Here is a 25,921-nt window from a genome sequence, read left to right as displayed (position 1 = left end):
CTTCATATGCGTGGATGTTTCCCTTTTAGCCACCAGCTCTTTTAATGATTGAATTTAATTTCTGTGCAACAACAAATGAAAAATATATCAACACTTCCTCCTCCCAACTCAGCCTTGTGGGCTGGAGTGAGTGGGCATAAGAAAGAAATCTATTAATGTAGATGTGAAGCATTTAACAGATATGGCAAATACCAACTGTTTGGCGTTTTAGGACTGGTTTATTTTCAAAGATGGCATTGGTGTTATTGAATGTTTGATCAGAACTGGAAACACACACGTTTTTCTTTAATTAACATAAAGAAATTGGTGAAAATGTAGCTGAGTTGAAGCTAATGTCGTTTTGGACACTAAGTCTCGTGCAGCATTTTAAGACCAACATTAAGACCAGTCTCATAGGATATCAGTTATTTTGAGGAAAACAACATTGAAGTATCGTTACAAAAAATGTAAGAGCCATTATATATGGGACCAAATTAAAATCCAGCTCACAGGATACTACATTTATTTTGTAGCAAACAGCCTCCTTTTATTTGACCTACCTAATTCATTTGCTTCTTTTTGCTTTCTGTCTGGCCTTAGGTCAAAATGATAGCAAGAGAGCTACTTTCAGTTGCTCCCTTATTCAAGGGAAGAGGTCGCCACAGCAGGCAGCTTGGCATGTTTGATTTGGCCGGCTCTTTTTTCACACTAAATAACCTCCCCGATCCGATCCCGACAGATTCGTGTCTCCTCCTGGCACTGAACCAGGGATATTTTGCTTGTTAAACAAATGTGTAAACTAGTACAATACGAGCCGACTAGCTTAGAAATTATTGCATTGAGAAATTTAAAATAATGAAGTGGATTAACAGCAAAAAATACATTACTGAGATACTGAAAAGGAGGTTATATAACATTTTGTCACAGTATTCCCAGGCGATGAACTTGAACTAGAACTCAAGGAACTAAAACAAAACAATTATAGAGTAATCCTAATCATATAACTATTAAACTACACGATAATAACAATGCTAAGCTTTTTTGTATTTTGACCAACTGCTGAGTTTTTAAAAAAACATATAGATAATGTAACGCACGGATTTCATATACAAGAGGGTGCAACAGTTTCACAATGATTTTGTGGCTCTCGAGGGAGCTTTGTCAAATCAGATAAAGAACCCTGATGATAATGTGGGATTATCCGTGTATGATCCTGGAGAGTAGAAAAACATTTCTATAAGTGGTATTGCTTTGTTTAAAACCAGAGATAATGAGACAACAGAAAGATTTATTATAGACAGTGTGAGAAAAATCATAAAACCTCACAAAATCTCAGCTTCATCCTGCTACATTTTGACCCTCCTGTTAAATCTACACCATGCTGTGTTTCAGGTATTATGCAAGTTTAGCTTTTGTTAAAACTGCAATAGAAACCTTAAATGTGATTTTTTTTCTTGAAACAGAAACACTTTTTCCCACTTTCTTCTAGTCAAGAGCCCACGCTGGTTTGTTTGGTTTGGGTTTAGCGCACAGGAGTCTGAAGGAAGCAGCAGGACTCGACAGCAATCCTTGCATCTGCTCATGGGACAAACCCAAACAGTGTTATTTAATTGTGTCTACACCCAGATTTTCCGTTCTGGCAGGCAGCTGTCATCATGTGGGCAGTGACAAGTTCCTGTGCTCCATTTAAGAATAATCCAGTTTTTGGCTAATATTTTATTCAGCTGTATTTGGCTCATACTAACTGGCGTACAGACAGCCTTTCTAAAGTTATTTTTTTCAGAAAATAACAGGTTTTGAGGTATGTTATTGTTGGATCTTAGGTTACGCATACTTAGGTGAGTCATCACTTGCAGATATTCTATTACAACTCAACTAGGAAATAATCGTACAGCCATTTGTTTGTCAGCTAGGTGAACTGCTATCCTCTTAAAATCATAATCAATCATTCAAATCATATGCATTCATGACCTGCACATGCAGAGAATGGTTATTTTATAAGCTCTAACAGTCATGTATGAGTGAATGAAAAGGAACCTATAACTTGTCAAGGAAGTAAGAGACAGAAGATAGATACATCACTGAGCCATCCTAAAAATGGAAACATGAAAGAGGAAGAGAGTGCGGAGAACCACGGGGCATAAAAGACAGAGTTGAGAGAAGTAGGCTGCTGCATGTCAATCAAAAAGCTGAGAAACAAGGAGCGGAGGAGTCTGAAAGCTGTGATGCAGGGAGGTGTTGCAAGAGGAGAGAAAAGGGAGACAAGAATGAAAAGCTTTGTGAAACTTTGTCGCAGAAACAGCCACGACACACACACGCATACGGGCACAAAAGCTCAACCAGTACAGAGCTATTAATGTTATATGGCACCCATAACAACCATAAATTAATCTCAGTTCCTCTCACAGTTGAAACTGTTGTTTTGGGTGCTGGACAGATTGCTGGAAACTCAGCCAGGGAGAGGAAGTGTTTACAGAGTGAGAGGGGGGCTCAAGAAGACCATTTGGTGTGCCAAATGACATTCTTGTCTTTGAAATAAATGTCCCTCATCTCTTCATATCCTTAAAAAACAACCACTGCAAATGTCAATCTTTCTGTCTCTCTCTATATATTTTTTATATATTAATTGTAAAACATTTAGCTAAGTTTAGATGATTTCTACAGTACAGTAAATCTGATCACTTCAGCTATGTATGGAATAATAATCTGGGTGTCAATCATGTGTTGTATTTTCACAGCTTCAGCAAACATCAAGTCTGAGTAGCGATAAGGTTTCAAAGCCTTCCTGAGATGCACTCCTTGTGTTTGGTCTCAGTGGTAGTCAGCCTGGTGGTGAAGAGTTATAATTACTCCCAGCTTGTGCTCATGTGGGTGGTGGGAATCAAACAGCAAATACTGATCAGTGTGAGTGGGTTTCCTGTAAACTTCAATTTTCAAGCTACCCCCCTACCCCCTCCAACAGACACACCAACTTAATATGACACAGCGCAAGAAATACAGGCTTTGTCTCTTAAAAAAATAGGGGACAGGAGCATAAAATATGTTATGCTCCTGTCAGCCCAGCGAAGAATCACACCTTTAAAGATCTGATGACGTGTTATCGGCACGCGTACTGTAACAGATGAGCTCGCTAAGAGGCGAATATCTGGTAGCGTCATAAAATAGTCAGGTCACAGAATTCTGCACAAGACTACAGCTGAGACCTAAACCTGACCTTGACCTGTAGCTTCAAGAGCTGCTCCAGTCAAACCGTCAAATTTAAAATGAAAATCTGGACCTGATCCAAGACCTGAAGCTTTAAAAAAAAAAAAATTATTTATTACTACTATTAACTTGTGCGACAACACATGTACTGTATTTTCTTACCATCTGGGCAGTGCTTATTTACATGCAGCCCTTGGTACAGTATGAAGGGACCCAGACCACTGTCACAGTTATAGGTGTTGCTTGTAGACTCAGAGAAAACTGTCACTGGTGTCTTGGCATTATTAGGCCTCACATTTGGATTTTCTCCTTTATGTTTTTGTTCAGCCTCACTGTTCTCGTCACCCTTTATCCAGCAAGAAGCGAGCATCAAGAAAAATTAATGCCACTGTGGTCAACCTGTGCCTTAAACCTGCATTCTGGACCACCAGGTGGCGATAGCTGTGGTTTCAAAAAGACTTCTGGTTCTATAGAAGGCTATAGGTTTCTGTCTTAACCTCTGTAAACACTTTCCGGATGAGTTAATGGGCTCAGTCAGTCTTTTTAGGTAATACTGAATAAAAACAAAAGTTTATTTTGTAAATACTGACCATACTGTGTTTTAAAATGGAGGATTTCCTGTGGTGTGCTCGCTAGCTAGTGAATTGTGATTGACAGGTGATAATCCAATGAATGAAACCACTTTGACAGTCAGACTTTTTTTGTCACACCTGGTTTTTTGAAACCAAGATGGCTTCAAAGGGGTTCAAAACAAAACTTCAGAAACTAATGGGTGATTCATGGTAGGTACGTCCACCTTTGATATCGACAGACATACATATAGAAGTCCATCCCAATCAAATTACACTAAAGAGTATAGCCTCCAGTTGTTTAAAAAAATTAAATGATCAATTTTGACATTTAATTCATCATCGAGCAGCTGGCCGGGGGCTCTCGTTGTGCATGTTCTTCCCCATGTCTGTGTGGGTTCTCTCCAGGGACTATGACTTCTGCCCACAATCTAAAAACATGTTGGTAAATCCAAATTGGACCTAAGTGTAAAGTGGATCTTGAATGGTTGTGTTTTTCTATGCACTACCCTTGCAGAACGGTGACCAGTCCTGTGTGCACCCCACCCATCAACCTGCGACAGGTGGGATGGGCTCCAGCCAGACCACCGCCCTGAATTAGACAAGTGGAAGCAAATCGATGCTTAATGTAATTTTTTTAATGTAATTTTTTTTTCATGTGATGCACCAATGAAAGCACCAAACAGGCGTGCCACTCCCTATCACGTTTTCTGAGAAAATATGTAACAATTCTCCCCGCTATCGTCTTTAATTACACTCTCTTTCTAGCAGAGATATCCCATTACTTCTGTATATGTTAGTCCTAAATAATCTTAAAACATAGTTGAAAAGTAGTGAAAAAGCTGACATGCTGAAATTTTATTGTATTTCTTTCACTCTAATGCTTATGTGGTATAAAAATTCAGACTCCCAAGCTCCCTCTGGTTAAAAGGAGATGAAACTACAGTTAGTATAGGCATTCTCATAAAGCGTGCTTCAGATTTGATGCCTTATTTCCGTTTGTGTTGAGAATTTTTGAGAGAAGAGAGAAGACTTGGTCTGCTACATCAACAGCACTTTAGGAGAACGCTGTGTTCCTGGCCCACTTCCCGTGCAGCTTGACAAGTCCAAAGCGTGGACAGGTGGTGTGGGGATGGTGCTGGAATGGTATTATGAGATGATGCCTGGTGGCCATGTGGCATCGCCCGCTCTTCGTATGGAGCAAGAGGAGTCTGCGTGCCCACAGTGACCACAGCTATGAGTCACTGGCTTTGCCACTTCCTGCCAAAGTCGATCAGTACGAGCGAGGTTTTGGGTCAGGGCATTTGATGACAAGCTTCGTGGCTGGGGACAACCTTTCGGTGTAACATGAGGCTCCCAGGAAGTGGCCAAGAGATGATCAGCCCATTCACGTTATTTGTAAGTAAATGAGTAAGACAGCAAAACTCACAACAGCAATAAAACTGGCATCTTCTAGATATAGAATGTAGAAATAACGTCTTCTAACTAAAAATCTGCGGGTGATGAAAATGTATCTGCCACGTTGTTTCAAGTTGGTATGTTTTAGAACAAGGAATCACTTTGTTAATAAAATAGCAGAGTAACAGCAACTTTCCATGGGATGAAAACAGAAATTCAAACCAACAATAATAAGGGAAATAAACTGAACACAGATTAATTAGAAAGGCGATGATATTTATTTGACAATATGTCAAATGCATGGAGCTCTCGTTTTAGGCAGTTCTAAATTTAAATCTGTAAACAAACAAGTTAAAAATACAAGGTCTCAACACAGCCAAGTAAAACCTTCTATGAAAGCAAAAAAGGGGTTGGTTGTAATCCCGTGGATTAATGGATTTGACAAGGGTATGTGGCTAGTGTAAGTAACAGAGACCAGATTATATGTTACTAAGGTTGTGGCAGGGTGATCTGCAGGGGCTCAACCTCCTCACCAAACATCCAGTATTTTTAACCAAATTTACATGACAGGTGATGGGGTGATATCATACCTTTTTGGAAGCATGCGTTCAGAGTATGCATAGTGTTTTGATTAAAAGATTTTGTGCTGATGGTGTCAAATAGGAAAGCAAATAGATTAACTGTGGCAGTAAAACTTAATGACAAAAGCCGAGCGGATTTTCAGCACCAAAATCAAAAAGAGTGAAATATTGACAGATGGGTTGGCTGAAACCTTTTCCACATTCAAACCAAGAGCAACTGTGGCCAGTACAACTTTGCTCTTAAAATCATTCATTTTGTTCATTCAAACAACCAGAGAGGATGCAAGATTTAGCCCTGGGTAAATCTGGCTCAGATTAAAGAGGTCTGTCAACTCTTCCTCAAAATGAAGCACTGGATAATCATATTAAGCATCATATGGGCTTCCAATATTCATAGTGACATCATGCTAAGCTAGTGGAATGTGCCAACAGCTTGTGGCCAAAGCATTACACACACACACACACACATACGCACAAAAACCCCACATGCTCACAACAATACACTGTAGTTGTGTCGTGTTGCGGCGAAAGTGTGCACACAGAGAAAAAGCCACTTTGTAACAATGTCAACAGTGGCTGCAAGTGAGGGATATGTCTTCAAGGAAGGGAGACTGACTCACCGTGGCAAGCTCATCAAATTTTCCAAACAGTTCATTTAATAGTTTAACCAGTTCCTGGGCTGTACACTGAGAGGCCAGGCTGGTGAAGCCAACAATATCTGCAAACAGGATGCTGTAAAAGACAGAGGAAAGAAGAAGTCTGAGTCAATGTAGGAAATTAATCACAGCAAACTGCATCAATGAAACAAGAATATTAGCCTGATCAGATTAGCTCCAAGAAATGTGCTTAAAATGACTTTTTAAAATCAGTTTGAGTTTTGCTTTGGAATGATGCAAGCAACATTTCAATTAATTAAGTCTAGATAGATATACAGAGATAGATAGATACATAGATAGATAAATAGAGAGAGAGAGCCTGCCCCATTCTCTAACTGACTGGCAGCGCAGTCAAGCAGAGCCACTCAAAATAGAAGCAAGAGCATTCTCACGAGGATCACAGAGGAGACATTCTAGGATATAATGCAGCCATCAAGAGTACTGGTATTCCCTTTTGACAGGCTGCATATAGGACTGAAAGTGCCTGAACTGACATGTCTGGCATTTGTTTTACCCAAAATAAGCCATCTAAGTTTCACTTGCTCTTCTGGCATTGTCAGTGAATTGGAATAACCTTCCTGAGGTCAGCTGATTCAGTAGCTCATTTTAAATGTATGCTGAAAACACACATTTGGGTGTTTTTGTGTGGATTTTATTCAAAATGTGAATCAGATTTAAACAGGTTTCTAAAGAAATCAAATACATATTATTATATCAATATTCTTTCTGTGTGCAGTTTGTTTGTTCTCCCTGTGCCTGACTTTTTTTCTTTTTTGTGATTCTGTCGAGTGTGAATTGGATCTTTAATGGCTGTCTGTCTCCCTGTGTTGTCCACCTATCCAAGGCATTTCCTGCCTCTCACCCCATGACTGGCCAGACCACATAATAGAGTGTCATAGAGGTCACCTAGTGAGTTATAGTGCCAGTGGATTAGAGGCCCAGAGGTTTTTTTTGATGCTATTTTAATTTTATTTCACAAAAAAACTCTATTCTAAACTCATTTTTATTGTTTGCCAATTTATTAAAAAAACTTGCTTGGTGGGGGTGAAATTTCTTTTTTGCATTTGAATTAATGCATGCCAGATACAGTCTGAAAACCAGTGAACTAGGGCGAGACTAATAATGTCAGTCGTTGCTTTTTCTGCCCTTTGCGTGGTTTGCGACCTAACCACAACTATAATTCCACCTGTGTTGTGATTTTAATCATCGAGTAGTCTAATCCTGATTTTTGGCACCACAACTGGACCCAGAAAAGAGAGACAGCTTACTTTACTTAGCTGGCCCAGTCTTTATCTAATCCTGGACAATAATAACACTGAACAGGTAAAATGTGAGAGGAATCATGAAAGATAGCACTTATTTCCATAGTGTAAGGTAGTTAGCATAGCTTACTTGTTTTGACTTTGTAAGTGAGATACAAGCTTAGTAGCCTGATGGTTTAGATGGATGGTTCAGGTTAAAACCAGCCCTGCTGCCCCTTTGGTTAAAAAAGAAAAAACGCAAAATATTCTGTATTAACACTATAGTAGTTCAAATGGTAGGTCCATCCTGTGTGTATAGGCAAAACGTCCCCTGTCAGAGAACTGACATAGAATTATTTCAGATTATATTTTTGTTTTCCAAAAGTGTGAAGAATTTAACATCCTGTTGTGCACATTAATACTTTAATACAGCTTCAGCAGATACCCCAAAGAACTCTGTGATGAAAAGTGTTCGCAATGAGTTCTTTGTGGCAGTGAAGAGTGTGAACTCGATCAGTCACCAAATACTAACTGTCCTGAACAACCAGCATGTCTGCATCTCATACTGATGGCAGACTGTTGCTTTCATGTTGGCTTGAGTTTTCACAAAGTGACAGAGTGCTGGATCTCTGAGAGAGAGAGCTGCTAAATGTCATCTTGCTGTCTCACAGATGTCACCATAATGAGGGGCAGCGGACTCAGTTTGTGTTACTGTTTTAATTGGCAACCATCTGGGGCTGACAAATACTTGCAATGTTAAATACCATGTTAGTGTAAACACTTCAACTTGAATGGACTAAAACTCTAAAGAGAACTAAACTGAGCAAAGTGCAGGTTTGAGTATCAGTTACATTTATTCTAGATTTGTAATCACATTAGAATAAATATCTACTGGTTACAGTAGATGCTAATGCTAAAATATAATGATTGTTGTGATCCACGAATTTTCAGCTTTTCTGTTTTACAAAAAGGAAGAACAAAATAGTAGAAGACATTATGATTATTTTTTCTTGTCATTTACTAACATGGCTGAACATAAAAATGTTGAATACTATGCTTGATTCATTTCCCAGTCCAGTGTGTTGGCACAAATTTGGATATAAAACATGTTTTTATTATGATATTTGCCTAATAAAGGCAAATGACTAGCTGATTGTTGTGTTTGTGAATTTCCAAATACATACATAGCCAACAGGTAATTTGCAGAAAGCCCTCTAGTGGACAAACTATGCAATGAAGGGTGTTTCTCCCATCTCTTCACTACTTTTAAAATGTTCATGCATCAACCATGATAATATATATATATATATATATATATATACATACATAAAATATATATATGCAATGAATCACAGAATTCTTCTATGCTGAACTGTTCAGATGTGATAAAAAACTAACATGACATGATGTATAACATAACTATGCATTCACCTCTAGCAAGAGCACACCCACTGAAACCACTGAATATTTCCTGCTGTGCGCCACATATGAGAAAGGATGGAGTCAAAGGTAGCTCAAAGATAAAGGGATTGGTGAAGTTATAGGCCAAATTTTGATGAATGGAAAGGTGTTTCCAGCAGAGGAATTTTTGCAGTGAATTACAGAACAGCTGAAGAAAAAGGTGGATAAGAACCAAATTGATTTAGAGTGATCAGCCTACACAACACATGCCCAGTTATTTAATTCCTCAACCTAACACAGCTAATTTTGTTTGATACTTGAGCTCAGTTCCAAGCCAAAACTGTTGTAAAGTAGTTTTGAATAACACTTAAAAGTTAAGTTGTTTGCAAGAATTTTCACCTTTATTCCTTTCATTTTTGGCGCCTTCAGAGGAGTGAAATGTAGAAAAGCTGAGTGAAAATCAACACTTTACTCAAGGATTCGAATTCTCACTTGATTCAGTGACCTGCTTTTTAAACCTTTAAGTCACTATTGTTTCAATTTAAACGACACCACAAAAACAAGTGGAACAGAACAGTTGAGTGACAGAGAGGCTGCAAAACACGCTATTATTATCATGATCATCACTCACTTACGAGCATCTTTACACATGCACTAATGAGTATTAGAAGCGGAGGCTGAGTACACAAAAATGCTAATTATTTTAAAACTGTCTGCCTGGAGCACGCATCTCCTTGATTTCAATACCCCTTTTATTTAGATGGTCCTTGTTATGGTAATTAATATTCAAAACACACACATATGTTTCCTGAAAAAATATAAGGACATATGAAGAATCTATTACTGTGGCCCCTATGAGTGTCTGTGCATGAATCAGCCATGATGTGGTGCACAAAGCATCCCATTGATTGCATAGTCCTAATGACTCATAACCTCATGTGATCCTTGGCTACAGTCACTTATTTATTTATTTATTTTTACCTTCTTTCAACCAGAAACACACACACACACACACACACACACACACACACACACACACACACACACACACACACACACACACACACACACACACACACCATTATCTTAACACTCACATGCACTGATGCACAGAGCATGAATCCTGTGTTCTGTTCAAAGTCCAGGTCATTTAGGACACAGTGCACTTACTTGTAAAAACAAGACAGAAAAGTGCTTAAATCAGAATGCTAGACCTTTTTATAGGCAAGAAACAATACAGATATAAAACCATACAACATTACTGATATAAAGATATTTGCTAATATCTAATATATTGCTAACGTGTACTGCGGTTAAAGATATGATGGTGCAGTTAGAGATATGTTGTTGTGCATCTCAGTTCAGAAAAATGTGAGAGTTCACTCATCACAGTGGGCCTAACGAACACCTGTTCGAACATGAGTGTTCATAATGCACGGGACCTGCAGGCGTAGTCGTGATCTTTTGTAGTATCACAGACTGCGAAATGTTCTGACACGGGTAAAGAGAGGGCTGTGTCAACTGATCCACTGGTGGTGAGTGGATCGTGGCGGGGGAGGACGCTGGACAGACCTGGTGCACCTAAACGCGTAGTGAGGGTGTGCTGGGAACGTCTAGCAGAGGCCCCAGTCCGCGAGATCTTCAACGCACACCTCCGGCAGAGCTTCAACAGCATTCCGAGGGAGACTGGGGACATTGAGTCCGAATGGACCATGTTCAGCGTCTCCATTGCCGAAGCTGCTGCATTGAGCTGCGGCCGCAAGGTGGTTGGTGCCTGCCGTGGTGGTAATCCCCGAACCAAATGGTGGACACCAGAGGTGAAGGGAGCCACCAGGCTGAAGAAGGAGGCCTATCGGGCTTGGTTAGCCTGTGGGACTCCGGAGGCAGCCGACAGGTATCGACAGGCCAAGCGGAATGCGGCTCGGGCAGTGGCTGAAGCAAAAACTCGGGTGTGGGAGGAGTTCGGAGAGGCCATGGAAAAAGACTTTCGGACTGCCTCGAAGAGATTCTGGCAAACCGTCAGGCGTCTCAGGAGGGGAAAGCGGTGCTCTACCTGCGCTGTGTATAGTGCTGGCGGAGCGCTGTTGACGTCGACTGAGAAAATTGTCGGGCGGTGGAAGGAATACTTCGAGGACCTCCTTAATCCCACTGACACGTCTTCCGAGGAGGAAGCAGAGTCTGGGGATGAGGGGTATGACCCGCCAATTTCCGGGGGCGAGGTCACTGAGGCAGTTAAACAACTCCTTGGTGGCAGAGCCCCTGGTGTTGATGAGGTCCGCCCCGAGTTCCTGAAGGCGCTGGACGTTGTAGGGCTGTCTTGGTTGACACGTCTCTGCAATGTTGCGTGGAGATCAGGGGCAGTGCCTGTGGACTGGCAGACCGGGGTGGTGGTCCCCATCTTTAAGAAGGGGGACCGGAGGGTGTGTTCCAACTACAGGGGGATCACACTCCTCAGCCTCCCTGGGAAAGTCTATGCCAGGGTGCTGGAGAGGAGAGTTCGTCCGCTAGTCGAACCTCGGATACAGGAGGAACAATGCGGTTTTCGTCCTGGTCGCGGAACACTGGACCAGCTCTTTATCCTCTCCAGGATACTTGAGGGTGCATGGGAGTTTGCCCAACCAGTCTACATGTGTTTTGTGGACCTGGAGAAGGCATTCGACCGTGTCCCTCGGGGTGTCCTGTGGGAGGTGTTGCGGGAGTATGGGGTGTCTGGCCCATTGCTACGGGCCATTCAATCCCTATACAACCGTTGCAAGAGCTTGGTTCGCATTGCCGGCAATAAGTCGGACTCGTTCCCGGTGGGTGATGGGCTCCGCCAGGGCTGCCCTTTGTCTCCGGTTCTGTTCATAATTTTTATGGACAGGATTTCTAGGCGCAGCCAAGTGGCGGAGGGCTTTCGCTTTGGTGGCCTCAGAATCTCATCTCTGATTTTTGCGGATGATGTGGTTCTGTTGGCTTCATCGGGTGAGGGCCTCCAGCTCGCACTGGAGCGGTTCGCAGCCGAGTGTGACGCAGCGGGAATGAGGATCAGCACCTCCAAATCTGAGGCCATGGTTCTCAGCCGGAAAAGGGTGGAGTGCCCACTCCGGGTCGGGGATGAGTTCCTGCCCCAAGTGGAGGAGTTCAAGTATCTCGGGGTCTTGTTCGCGAGTGATGGGAGAAGGGAGCCGGAGATCGACAGACGGATTGGGGCTGCGGCTGCAGTAATGCGGACGCTGCACCGGTCAGTCGTGGTGAAGAGGGAGCTGAGTGTAAAAGCGAAGCTCTCAATTTACCGGTCGATCTACGTCCCTACCCTCACCTATGGCCACGAGCTGTGGGTAGTGACCGAAAGAACGAGATCGCGGATACAAGCGGCGGAAATGAGCTTCCTCCGAAGGGTGGCTGGCCTCTCCCTTAGAGATAGGGTGAGAAGTTCGGCCATCCGGGAGGGGCTCAGAGTAGAGCAGCTGCTGCTCCACATCGAAAGGAGCCAGCTGAGGTGGTTCGGGCATCTGGCAAGGATGCCCCCTGGGCGCCTCCTGGGCGAGGTGTTCCAGGCATGTCCCACCGGGAGGAGGCCCCGGGGCAGACCCAGGACACGCTGGAGAGATTATATCTCTCGGCTGGCCTGGGAACGCCTTGGTATTCCCCCGGACAAGCTGGAGGAGGTGGCTGGGGAGAGGGAGGTCTGGACCTCTTTGCTTAGGCTGCTACCCCCGCGACCCGATCTCGGATAAGCGGATGAAGATGGATGGATGGATGGATGTTCCACTTAGCACATCATAAAGGCACGTAAATCCAATTATGTATTAACTAGGATAATTACACTGACGTTTGTAACCCTTGTACATCTGCATGGGCAAGCAACCTAAATCAAAAGAAAAATATAAATATATGTGGTAAATGGGCTGGTATTATTGAGTAAGCAAAACAAACCACATTCATTCACACACACAAAGATGCATTAACACAGTCCTTTATTTTGTGCACTTTTTAAGTATCACTTTTTTTTTATCTATGTAGCTGCAGCATTTTTTTTTATTCACTATCTTGCCTAAGGGTACTTCTGCATGCAGATTGGAGGAGCTGGGGATCAGTTTATTGAATTCTAATCAGAAGACATCCTGATTTAGATCTCTTTTTTTGTAATATATCTACAATACATGACATACATTTAGTCTCAGTGTACAAAATGTATGAATTTGTACTGAAAGACGCTACAGTCACAACATACATATGTTCTGTAATTATTGGACCACTACATGTTGCCAAATATTTGTTAAGTTTTGGCATTTTGAACACATTCAGTTTTAAATTAGCTAGCTACTCCTGGGTTGCAAACTGTCTGATTTTAAATGTCCATCAACAGCTATAACTCTCTTTTGCCAAAACCTACAGAAACACATCACATTGACTGAGTGCAAAGTGCTAAAATTAACCTAAATAAGCAAGTTACAAAAAATTACTCCTGTGGTAACTGCAACTTTTATATGTAATATTGTCTAATCCAATCCTTCTCACATACTCTTTCATCATTTTCTCTCCAATGGCACATATTTGAAGAAAATTATTGCCCTAATGATGCTAATCTCTTATTTCTCCCTGTGGGAGTCATTACTGCTTTATGGCATGACGTGATATCAATTTAATCACAAAGCGGAAGCCACTAGCCAAGTGAAAACTCAAGGTTTAATTTTGGATGGGTCCATCTGGACATACAGCATGTGGGCAGTGGATGTGCTGATGCTGGACCAATAAAGGGGTGAACCCAGAGGAGTGGGAAATATGCTTACAACAAATTTTGCAATAATAAACTGTAGTTTCTTCAGTGTGAGTGAGCACCTTCAAACTTCACATCATCAAAAACTTCTAATTGGTGACCTTAAAAGTCCTCTTACAGCAAAGCCATTTATTGCAACACAATGTTCCCTGGATTCTTCTCATGTGCTGTTTTTCTAAGAATCATTAGTTATAATGTCAGATGAAACTGGATACAGTAAGTTTACTGGTGAACATTTGTCTTAATAAGGATTTTGTATAAACAGTATCTGTGTGTGTGTGTGTGTGTGTGTGTGTGGGGGGGGGGGGGGGGGGGGTGAGGGAATCTGGAAGCTTAAAAGTGCCAAAATAAAAGAAATAAGTAAACTGTTAAATCATGAATTAAATGAATTAAGAATTACAATTGAATAATATATAAATTATTATTATTATGTACATAATTAATTGATTCAATGTATCATTAATTAATTTGATTATCAATTAATTTCATTTTAAACATATTTAAACATTTCAGTATTTAATTAATTATTTCATACTTCCTGCAGTGCAGTGCATCATGTATTTATTGTAACTGTCAACCTCAAAGCCAGGGTGTGGGGCAAATCCTGCCAAAGCTAGAACCGTTACTTTGGTCCGTAGTCGATTCTTTCAGTGGCTGTTTCTTAGTTCCAAATACAGAGTTTGTAGTTGCATACTTGCTTGGTAAGTACACTTAGGGTTAGATGGGATGGTTGGATGGAAAAGCACAGCTTACAGTGAGACAGCAGTATACTTGATAACAACAGTTCGTTTTAACTCCGTCCTTTACTGTCTTTTTACCCTTACGATTAATATTTACAATAAAAATAGCACAACAGTCTTAATTACCTTTGTTGTTTTAAAATACATTTGATCTTAAATGCTCATAAAAGGCCCATTTATGTGATTTTTTTAAACAATGGGCTGATTTGGGAAAGGTTGGTAAAAGCTGTATACTAGTTCATTAAATATTGCTGATAATTCAACAGACTATTCGGCAAATATCTCAATGTATACATAACTCTTACTTCTCAGTGACAAATAATGAATGAAAAATGAATGCCGATATAATTATGTTCTTTTTTCTCTTGTAGCTGGACACAGAAACAGTATTTCATATTTTACTTACAGTTTGGGGTGTTTTCCTCCACCATTGTGATTTTTAGGTTTATAAGCATTCTGGGATACCTGTCTGTCTTAAATCCACACCACCACCAACTGACTGTGATACTGTATGTATCATTTATCTGCGAACGATCTGTCTTGACTTGCAGGATAGCTAATCAGATGTTAAGGTCTGTTGATCAGGAACCATTAAATAATAATTAATTCAATAGTGAAATAAATAAATATGTTCTAAATTATGATGAATTTATGTTTTCATTAATTAAATTATATATTTAATTAACTGTGTGTTAATAAATTACCTGTTTATAACTTTGATTCATGACACATTTGATAAACTATCCAAAGATGTATTTGTTGGTTTCATTTTGGCACTTTTGATCCTCCGTACAACGGATCATAAAGGAAAATGTCAACTCTATGGAAATGTTATATATGGAAAAACAAAGAGTGGTAGAAATATTTAATTAAGTGCTAAATCCTAATAAATCTGATGGCTCTTTGATCAAGAGGTAGGCAGTATTAATTTCTGATCATAATTTATCACTAAATAAAAATAAAAAGGGTAATTTATTAAAATGACTTGACAAATCACTGACCTTGAAAAAAAAGTGAATTACTGTAAGTTTATGTAACTTAATTTCTGTTTGTGTATACTGTACTTACTGCAAATGTATACCTGTATGGTTCTATAATACAACTTGTATTGTGTTAAATAACACTTAAATATATTCTTTTTTAGTAGCTGATAACTACAATATCCAAACATTTATCCGTCCGTCCATCCGTTTTTCTAACAGCTTATCAATTCAGGGTCACAGGTTGGCTGAAGACTATTACTACAATATCCCTCTGGCTTAGTTTTAATAAGACACTAGCCACAGTCTCAAAACATAATAAATAAAACTGCATAAACTGTGCTGCACACAGTTTAGTTTCTAATTACAGCCCTCCAAATCACATAAATCATGCCTGCATCCAGTCCAGATCACTCTCAAAGGGTGGAGCTATCTGAAGAAGTTCAAGGCACAAAAGCAATCAGCAGAGCTCCACTGAGATCTGTCCATATTTAACCAGCACACACACACAAAAGCACACACACACACACACACACACACACACTGGCAAAGTGTTATGTAACAAGAATTTGGTCTCCATTGCATTTAATCCCCTGTAGCAACTTAATCCTAAGGCTAAGCAAACTCTCCTCCTCAAGCCTCCCTGCTGCTCTGAGAACACAGAGGAAAGGAGGAAGTGAAAAAGATAAGAAACGGTAACAAGGAAATGCTAGAGCATGAAATGGGAAAGGTAGCAATACAGTTACCGAGGCATACCAAAATGGGTAATGAAAATGAGAATGCAGAACATCAAGTTTTTGTTTTTTTCCCCCCCACAGAATGAAGCAGTGAAAATCATACTCTCAAACACACATATTTAGTCATTTCTAATCAAAGGTTAAAGGTCAGACATAACTAACTACAGAGTGAGGAAGAAAAGTGAAGAAGTTATATATAATAAATAATATCCAGCACCACGCTTAACAAAATAATCAGATTATTTAAAAGAAAATTTACGTAAATAAAATGTTAATTAATTTCATATTTCAAAGGGAATTATTACATTTAGAAGGAGTTATAGTTACTTTATAGATTTCTGCATTAAAATATAATTAGTTACTTCAGATTAAGTTATCCAGCATATGAAGCTGTGAAAGCAGCAACAGGCTGGAACACTAAAACGCTCCTTAGTGATGTGAACACATCAGCCATATGTAAAAATGCAGTAATATAATAAATATCACAAACAGAACTGTTTGAATGAGTGCTTGGAACTTGCAACATAGTCTTTTTCCAGGCCATCAGTGTTACCTGGACAATTTAAAAAATACAAGTAAGGCTTCAGTGTAAACATAAACACCACCCCAACATTCTATAGTTGTTCCTCTGGACATTTTTGGTCAAGTTATTTAGTTTTTCTTAGCACTGAATCTCTTATGAGTATACTAATCTCTAAATGACTGTTTTAAAATGGAAAGGCTTTATTTAATTCACAAATGTCTCTAGGAAAGGTTCGCAGCTGTGTTGCCTTGATGATAGGGTCCTACCTGACATTGTCATGACGCTGGATATAGATTTTGTGAAAGATCCTTTCTGGGGGCTTCAGGAAATCCTCCTTCATCTCCATAGCTACATTCCTGGGCAACAGACTCATTAGCAGGCGCTCCTGAGAATATGAGTGTGTGTGTGTGTGCATTTGTGTGTGAGAAACAGAGCAAGAGAGGGGAAAAAAGATAAAGTAAGTCACTTATACAGTCGAAAGCGGCAAAGTTATCATAGGGCAAAGTGTTGGCGGTGATAAGAAATGCGCTAGACAAAAAGGCATGAAATCTAACAGAAATGAATAATGTGGCAAAATGACTTGAGGCATGGGGCGGTGGGGGTAGACATCCAATTTTACACATAGTTTGTGCAGCAAAAAAGGTGCCTATACCTGTTTTTCGTTCTCATCCTCCATGCGGAGTCTTTCTTCGATGCAGTTGCGAGCCTGCAGGAAGGCCTTCCTCTGGGCTCGTTCTGTTAGGATGCGTACAAACAGCCCTGACAGGTTGACACTGGTGAACAGTACTGTGTTGGCAACCAACTGCAAAAACACACACACATTACACACTATTACTTCTCTGGTACATTGTCGAAGACAAAATATTTAAGAAACCATTAGGAAATATTTACATCACTTTAGTTAGATCAAATATTTATACGTGTGTTGTTATGATCAATGAAAAATGTATTTTCATGTATATTTTCATATATTGGATGTATGGTAAATAATCTAATGTGAAATATGGTTTGTCATTTGGCATCTTTGTGCATTTGTTTGTGTGCATTGATGCACAATGCAGCACAGGAAGTAATTTATTTCAATTTCTTACTTTATTTAAAAGGGGCAAGCACAGAACTATAACACTAAGCTGCATGAACAGATGTGCATATAGCCAAAGCTAATGGTTAAAAAAACCCCATATCATAATACTTAAAATCAAAGCTGAATAACAATAAATAAAAACAAGTAGCCTATACACTACACTGATTAAAGTATCCATGGCATTCATATACCTACATATATACATGTGGATGTTTGCCAGACTTTGTTACCCCTGCTTTCAAGGACCTGAAACTGGAGTTTCACTACCCTAAACGGGCTGAATGGCAGTTTAAGGGTGTTATACCAGTTAATTCATTTACCTGGATATTTTTCAAATATATAATTTTTTATTCAATATTTTCTATGAGAAAATCTGTGACATCTCTTATAATAGACACACAGCAGCATGACTGTTTTTAATAATTCCTATTGCTTGGTTGAGGCTGGCTGAGTTACTTGACGCAGTTCTGCGATTGCCTATGATGTGTAGACTAGCAAGCAGTCACTGCAGGTAATAAATACACAATATATTGATGAAAATAAATATGTTAACTCATATCCTCGTTCACCATTAGTATTTTCTGTTGTAGAACTTAGTGATGGAGCTTGTTTGACTTTAAGAAATGTTACCCCAAAACACCTTATACTTTATTCAAATATAGCTTATATGTTTAACTAAGCATCATGAAAACACTGTCATATTTTGAAATGATGTATCCACTTCTTGTAAAATTTTAAGAAACTTTTACTGCCACAGACAGGCACGTTTCCCAGAGCAACGAATAACGGATTGCCTTGAGAACGCTGTTTTTGGCAGCAGAAGTCTGGCTTTGTGCTTGGCAGCACTGTTGGCAAGGATCAGCATGTTCAAACGATGCTCAAGTAACTTTATAGCCCGGAGTGAATAAATGTGGACATCAGAGTTAATTGGTGTAAAATACTCTTGAGCTTCTCTGTTGTGTTAAACGCAGTGTGCTCATTATTGACCTTACTGCACTAGCAACAAAATCTTTCATTCTCAGCTGTTGTACCCATTCACTGGCAGTAATGAAGATCTTGAAACTTTTACGATGCAGTAAAAAATAAAAGGAGTACATTAACTTTTATTCGGCGACATGATTAATTCCAAGGTGTCTCATTATGATGTATACAGGTATTCACTGAATACAATACAAGGTTTTTATTTGCAATGCTTTTCCCTCCCCTTTTCTTTAGGTTTTTTTTGTTTTTTTGCTGTTGTACTTCATATTAATAGTAGTAGCAATAAGTTAATAAGTAAAAATGCCAATGATTGCTGAGTTTATTTACAATTATATTTTTGTCATTTCTTTCAATGGGGTCTAATAAAGTACCTATTTTTAGTTTTATTGTTTTTGTAATCTAAGCTTTATCTAGACAGGTAAGGCTATAAACCCATACCCCATTTAACATTTTATGGTATTTAAACTACCAACAATGAATAAATTATGCTACTAAAAGGACCTGATGCATGATGAGACCAAAGAGGCCCTACAATAACGTGCATTTGAAATTATAGTCAACACTTGCTTTAGTAATAAGGTATTTCATGTAGAAGTAGACACAACCATAGGCTGAGTGCTTGGGACCTAGGTGGGTGGTTGTTGCAAGCCTGGACTGTGCAGGGTCATGCCACACAGCTCATCTCTAAGCTTAATGGATTAGCTATCTCCGGTAGTACAGCTAGCAGTGTCCTTCACATGGCTATGCAGGTACCGCATAGCCTACATACAGGAAAACAAAGCTCTGTAAATAGGCTGTCATCATTTGGGAGCACGATGAAAGGACAGAATCCCAGTTTCACTTCCAAGAAATGCCCAATATTCGTGTCATATGTTGCACGTAGGCAGACATGTTCCATTATACCCCTGGTAGTTTTTGACTGATGTGACATATCTTCTTTTCCCACAGCTGATGACAGCCAGGAATGTGAGCATATGTGTCTGACTGTGACAGGAAAAGGTACAAAAGCTATACATTTCCAGAGAGTGGTGTACCAATTTCTATTCCGGCTCTGCAATGACATGCATGACTTTGCCCTATTTCTTAACGGAAGCATATGTAGAGTAGTCAAAGTGGTCTTCCTCTGTGTGTGGGTGTGTGTGTGTTTATGTGTGTGTGTGCTTGTCCCTCCAATTTGCCCTACTTCTGGTGCTTGGAGGATGTCACTCTAGTTCCTCATTCCTGACCTGCTCCTTTGGGATTGAATCATATCCCATAGAAAACAGTCGTAGACTGTTTTGCTTTACTATATATTTTTAAATCAGGGTGCCTGCAGGGAAGTCTTGGTTTCACCACACTATAATATACAGTAGCTTAACACCACTAAATATCATAAATGTGTTACACGCATGGAATTTGTGTGGAAGAGGGAGAAAAACTATGTGAACTGATAGTCACCGTTACATTCACTTCCACTACATATCACCAAGATAAAGCTACAAATTCTCAACATTTTTTGTCTTATGAGAGCAAACATGCTCTAACTTGTCTTGATCGAGTTATTGTTTTGCCGGATTTGATTAAAACCTAAGCAAAGCCCATCAAGTCTTACCACATGGAGCTATCCTTGGTGCTGAACTGACATCTAAATTGCTTCTCTCTACCTGAGCTTCATATCCTAATACGGGCTACTCCAGGAGTGTGTAGCTCATACGAATAGGTTATTATATTCACACGCATAATAATATAAGCTCCAAGGTTACCAAGTATTAGAGGCACCATAATCATGTGCAACATGTACTTACTGTTCTCCATAGTTTTTGTGTTTTCACTGTGACGGAAGTGGCAGTCACAATCAAATGGGAGATGGACACCATTATTCCAAACACAACAGCCAAAAGCGTCCGTACAGGTAGCAGCGCATAGGCGACGAAGGTGACCAGGATGAGCTGCCACATGCCTTGCTCCGGGGACGTCGGGGGCTCTAGCCCCATGGCGCCCAGGGAGAAGGGACAGCAAAGGAAGGAGAAAGTAAACCCGAAGAGCAGCGTCAGGTTAACAATCTGTTGGAGCTGAGTCACTTGCAGGTACTTGACATTAGTTACAATGAACAGGGACACGAAGATGACACAGTGGACCGGATGGGACCCCTTGGAGATGGTGATGCTGGGGCCGGACAGCAACTCCACCACAGCCAGCGTCGAAGACAAGAATATGAGCACGGCCAGGGCTTTGAGAGTGGACGTCTGCTCCAGTTTCAGGTTGTAGTTCTGGAAGAGAGACTCGAGTTCTTTGCAGTCGAACTCGTCCTCGCATACGATGGTGGTCAAAGGGACACCCGGTGGACAGTGACTTCTCTTCCGCCTGGTTTTGACTTTCTGAAACGGTATTTCCTCCATGTCAGTGCCATTCATAAACTGAATACCTGCTCACAGCTTAGCTTAAACAGAACAGCGGATCCCGCGCCGACACAGACCCCGGGATGCAAACGTAAAAAGACGCGCACAACAGACTCAAGGCAGAGCGTCCCAGATAGCGGAGGAGACTGGCCGGTGGCCACAGACGCGCTCGGCACTATCCACAGGTTGGACTGTGCTGTCCGGAAAGATTAGCTGGCAAGCAAATCTTCATTTTTCAGCAGTGTTCCAGGCGATGTGCCATATGCATGTAGCCTACTAAAAAAAATAATTACTATAATAAGAATTCAGCGTTCGCTTGAGCACCACTGAAGAGCACGTCGTCTACTTGTGACGGTAACAGCTTTTTTTCTTTTCTTTTCTTTTTTTTTTTTTTGCGGGGCTCAGATAGGATCACGCCTGCGCATTATGAGGTGAAGATAAGACAGGTCTCAGCTACTCAACACACGCAGTCAAGACGATTTGACTAGCGCGGCTACAGAGCTCCCCTCCAGCCTGACAGAACAGCACATGCATCATCCTTAACAGCAACGTCTCCCTTTTCCACCTGCACACGACGTGTTTCCATCGTTAAAGCCCGTGCAGTGACTTTTACTATGCTCTGATTCATTTACGCGCTGCCTTCCTCTGCCTAATTCCCCCACACACAAGCACAGAAGATGAGAGAAAGAAGCGCAATTAATAGCGCTACCGCACGTCACCGTGTTCGAGACACGACTATACTCTCATAAACTGGGAGCTACTGCGTTTGGTTGGCACAGACACAGAGTAACATGATTGCATAGCATTCATAATAAGACTCCTGTATTGCCATGAGGCAGCCACCCTCACAATCAGCACTCTTTTGGCATTCAGGGGGGTGGTGTCTCATTCATTACCAGGAGAAGATTAGTCATCCGTCACAGGCTGCCATTGCCATGACCCGTTGGTACCAGAGAGGATGTAAGAAAGTGACAGATTGATGGCCAGTGCCAAAGTCCAGCACTCTACCATGCTACCAGGACACTCACATGCCTTCTGTTCCACCTCCCTAGCTCTCACTATGTGTGTGTGTGTCTCTCTCTCAGCTGTTAGTGTTCTAGCTTTCACTGATCCAGCACAGCTATATACAGTGTGACAGGTAGATGGAGAGAGTGAAAGGGATGGGGCGAAAATAGAAACAGAGCAGTAAAGTATTTGGCAGCCTACTAAATTCTGAGGCAAAAAGGGAAACAATGTTCTATAAAAGACTTGTGCTACCAGCAACATGGAAGTAGACAATTTGTGGCAAACAGATGAGGTGTTGGAGCTGATATGTTTGGTCATTAGTTTAAAAAAAAGATAATTAGAATCACTAACTCAAGCTTCTGAAATCCAAAAAGGTTTAGAAAATGTCACCTGGAAATTGATGATGTAGAATATTCAGGTTTAATCAGGTTTTGTTGATTACCGAGTCAAACTTGACACAGACTAAAACTGAACTAGGCTAAACTTTAGCTAAAGAGAAATCTTAAACAAGCCTGCTTGCTGTCACACTAAATGAACAAACAGCTGTCTGCATAACAATAGAGTTCACCTTTCCCTCTTGGGGACCTGCCAGGCTCACGTCTGTGTTATCTGTCCCTGCTGCTCTGAGAGGAAGATATGGGACACCAGATGTAGGACACATTGCTTTTACACTGATAATCTGTCTTATCTACAAGGCTTTTACTCCCTTTTTACTGAGCTTTTATTAGCTCCCACATATTAAAAAAAACAAAAACATTCACATTGCTGTGTGTCGGCTGTCAGCTTCCGTCTCTCGCACAGGTGATCTGCAAATGAGAGAAAACGGTGGCATCATTTACAGTCTCCTGACTAGAGTGTAATTAAAGTGGCACCGATTTTATGTCATTGCCTTAATCAATTTTTCAATATTCCTTGTGTGGCATCTCCTAAATTAATCACAATAGCGAGGGCTGCAGTTTTTCAGTGTTGCATGGCATAGCCACAGTCTTTTGAGGCGAATGCCAAACTGTGTGCTCAACAAAAGACTAAAATCAGCAACATCCGTGCTGTTTGCGTAGCTGCATGTGCAGGTTTCCAAATATTTATTTTGTCTGACACAGATTTGTACGGATCTCTTTGCATCTCATTGAAGGATTGCAGTATTCCAAGAGGACCTCCTGTCCTGTTTGCAGCCAAGTATATTGAAGGATGAGAGCAGAGCCATCATGCGGTTTAAATGTGTTATTCTCTCTGCTTTTGATGGCTTCAGGTTTAAGTGCACGGTCACACTCTGCCAGCTCTCATCTTCTGAGAACAAAAAAAGGTCTTTTGGGAGTTCACGCCACAAAGTTGCACTCCAAGGGTATTGGACAGACGCCAGCTTCCTGCTGCTTCTCTTCCAAATATCTTCTATTTTTCCTCTTTAACGCCATCATCACATAAGCCCCCCTCCCCCACCCCCTAAAAACAGCTTGTCATCTGAAACGATGTGAAACAGCATTATATTGTTATATATTTGACATATTTATGCTGCAAAATTGTTATTTAACAGGATGATGACTCATCAGCTTCATATCTCTGGAGCAGTTAAACGCTTGTCTGCCACACGTCAGTTTTATAGCTTCCTTCCAAAATGGGTTTTGTCAATGTCTCCGATTAGGCTTCTGCTTTTAGGCAGGTGTTTTCAGAATGTACAAATAAAATGCTCACACACCACTAGGGGGAAAGAAAGAATAATAACAATAGTAAGAATAACAAAAGTCCATCTCAGTGCTTGTTTGCACATGCTGATATCAAGAGATCATCTTCCATGATAGCTAAGCATCTGGCAAATCCCACCAGTGTTCACATGCGGTTGACGTATTGGTGGTCTTGTAATAACAGACACATTGGTTCAACACCAGCAAATGAAACAGCTAAAAGACACCCAAGAGGAACAAGCAGTGCATGTCATGAATTAGCTAATGTTAGCCATAATTAAAATGTGCCAAGAAAAAAGAAATGCAGGTGTTCTCACAGTTGCCACTCAGGTGTGTATTCCCCTCAGATAAACACCCACAATCTTGGAAGGACAAGAATAATATGACATATACAAAATAGATGAAGTGAGAATATAAGATTTCTGTGAATGGTATTTTGTTTCATTGCTTTCAACACACGGTGATCAATCTGTTTCTTTTCCTTTACTTATGAAATAAATTACACAGCATAAATCAAATATGGCCACGAGTCAGCTAGCTTTCACATAAACTTAAAAGAAATGAGTGCAATTCCAGCCCTGAGCAGGAACCTGCAGAACTCCATTTGTCAGGGCTGAAAACACAATACACACATAATTACCAAATCAAAACTGGACTTGAGGAAAAAGTCCACAAGCGTATCCTTCATCAGAAGGATCCACATTAGAATGATTTGTCCCCTCTCAAAAAAAGTGTTTACAGTCACAGATGATAAATGCTGAAGCTACAGTACTCTGTCTGTCTTGAGTCACCCCTCATTTCTTTATATTGTGCTTGGAAAATGGGAAATAGCTGCAGAGAATTATTGAAACATAGAAATATAAATGGAAATGTAGCATATAAGGCAACATTTGTAGTATTGACACTGAAAAACAATATTTCCTATGATTGCTTTTGTTCTTTAACACAGTCTGAACTCTGTTAGTGCAGATTTATTGTACTTTCTTTAACTAATCTTCAGGAATAGTTTTCCAGGCTTCCTCAAAGATGTTTAAAGCTCTTCTCTGGATGATGATCTGTTGTTCCGTTCTCTGTCGAGATGATCCCACATTGTTTCAATAAAATTGTCCAGGCTCTGTAAAGGCGTGATGACTGACTGACTGATAGTGTTCTACTGTGTGTTCTCTGTCAACGTATGCTTTTACTGCATTGGCAATGTGTTTGTCGTGTTGAAAAATGAAGCTGCTGCCAATCACATGATGTTGCATGGTGGATCATAATCGGAAGGTACTTTCATTTTTTTTTTTTACACAATCCACTACATAAACCGAGACTCTATGATTCACATCAGTTAACTGATTTTGACTCTATCTGAATTTTGTTAAGATGGGGATTATTTGTCATAGTCTCTCTTCACAATTGTAAGCTCGTTAATCTGGCACAGTTTCTCTGTAGTCACCTCGATCTGTATTTCAATTTCTGCTGAGCAGCACCTCCTAAATTAATCTAAAAGATGAGCACTGCTGGTGTTCAGAGCCAAATAAGGCACAGTGCATTTAAACAAAATAAAAAATCAGCAACATTTGATTTCTATTCATGGAGCTGCATGTGCTGGTTTGGATATATTTCTTTTCGTGCTTATACAATTATACTTTCTTTAGATCTGATTGAAGGCGTGCAGTATTCCAGGAGGACTTCTTGGCCTGTTTGTGCCAGGTATATTGTAGGATGAGAGCAGAGCCATCGTGCGGTATAAATGTGTTATTCTCTCTGCTTTTGATTGCTTCGGGTGTAAGTGCACAGTCACATTCTGCTAGCCCTCATCTTCTGAGAACAAAGAGGTCTTTTGGGAGTTCGTGCCACAAGGCTGTACTGCAAGGGCATCAGATATGGAGACAGTAGCCAGCTTCCTGCTGTATGTCTCTTTACTAAAAATCCTTTTATTTCCTCTGCCTGCCTTTCTGTTTCAGGCTCTTACTCATTCATCACACACACACAAACCTCAGACTGCAAGACATGAAACAGCTGAGTATCAGAAATGATA

The 25,921-nt window shown here is 40.4% G+C and overlaps 1 protein-coding gene across 2 annotated transcripts in view; it reads right to left on the bottom strand.

Moving 5' to 3' along the window:
* Nucleotides 1–22,271, bottom strand: part of LOC120727174 (adenylate cyclase type 1-like) — a 37,533-nt gene extending 15,262 nt beyond the window's left edge. Inside the window, exons 1-4 of one of the 2 annotated variants that reach the window (XM_040021363.1) lie at nt 20,621–22,271; nt 17,424–17,573; nt 17,038–17,156; nt 6,352–6,463 (exon numbers count right to left, since the gene is read on the bottom strand). In XM_040021363.1, coding sequence (XP_039877297.1) covers nt 6,352–6,463; nt 17,038–17,156; nt 17,424–17,573; nt 20,621–21,229 — 990 coding nt within the window. In that variant the 5' untranslated portion in view covers nt 21,230–22,271. The remainder of the gene's footprint in view (nt 1–6,351; nt 6,464–17,037; nt 17,157–17,423; nt 17,574–20,620) is intronic. The other variant, XM_040021372.1, reaches the window with a different exon arrangement.
* Nucleotides 22,272–25,921: the final 3,650 nt, after the last annotated feature.

This window comes from Simochromis diagramma, unplaced genomic scaffold, assembly GCF_900408965.1.
Source record: "Simochromis diagramma unplaced genomic scaffold, fSimDia1.1 OVJJ01000205.1, whole genome shotgun sequence".
Taxonomy (NCBI): Eukaryota; Metazoa; Chordata; class Actinopteri; order Cichliformes; family Cichlidae; genus Simochromis; species Simochromis diagramma.
The sequence above is the reverse complement of the archived record's forward strand: the minus strand, read 5'-3'. Positions and strand labels throughout refer to the sequence as shown.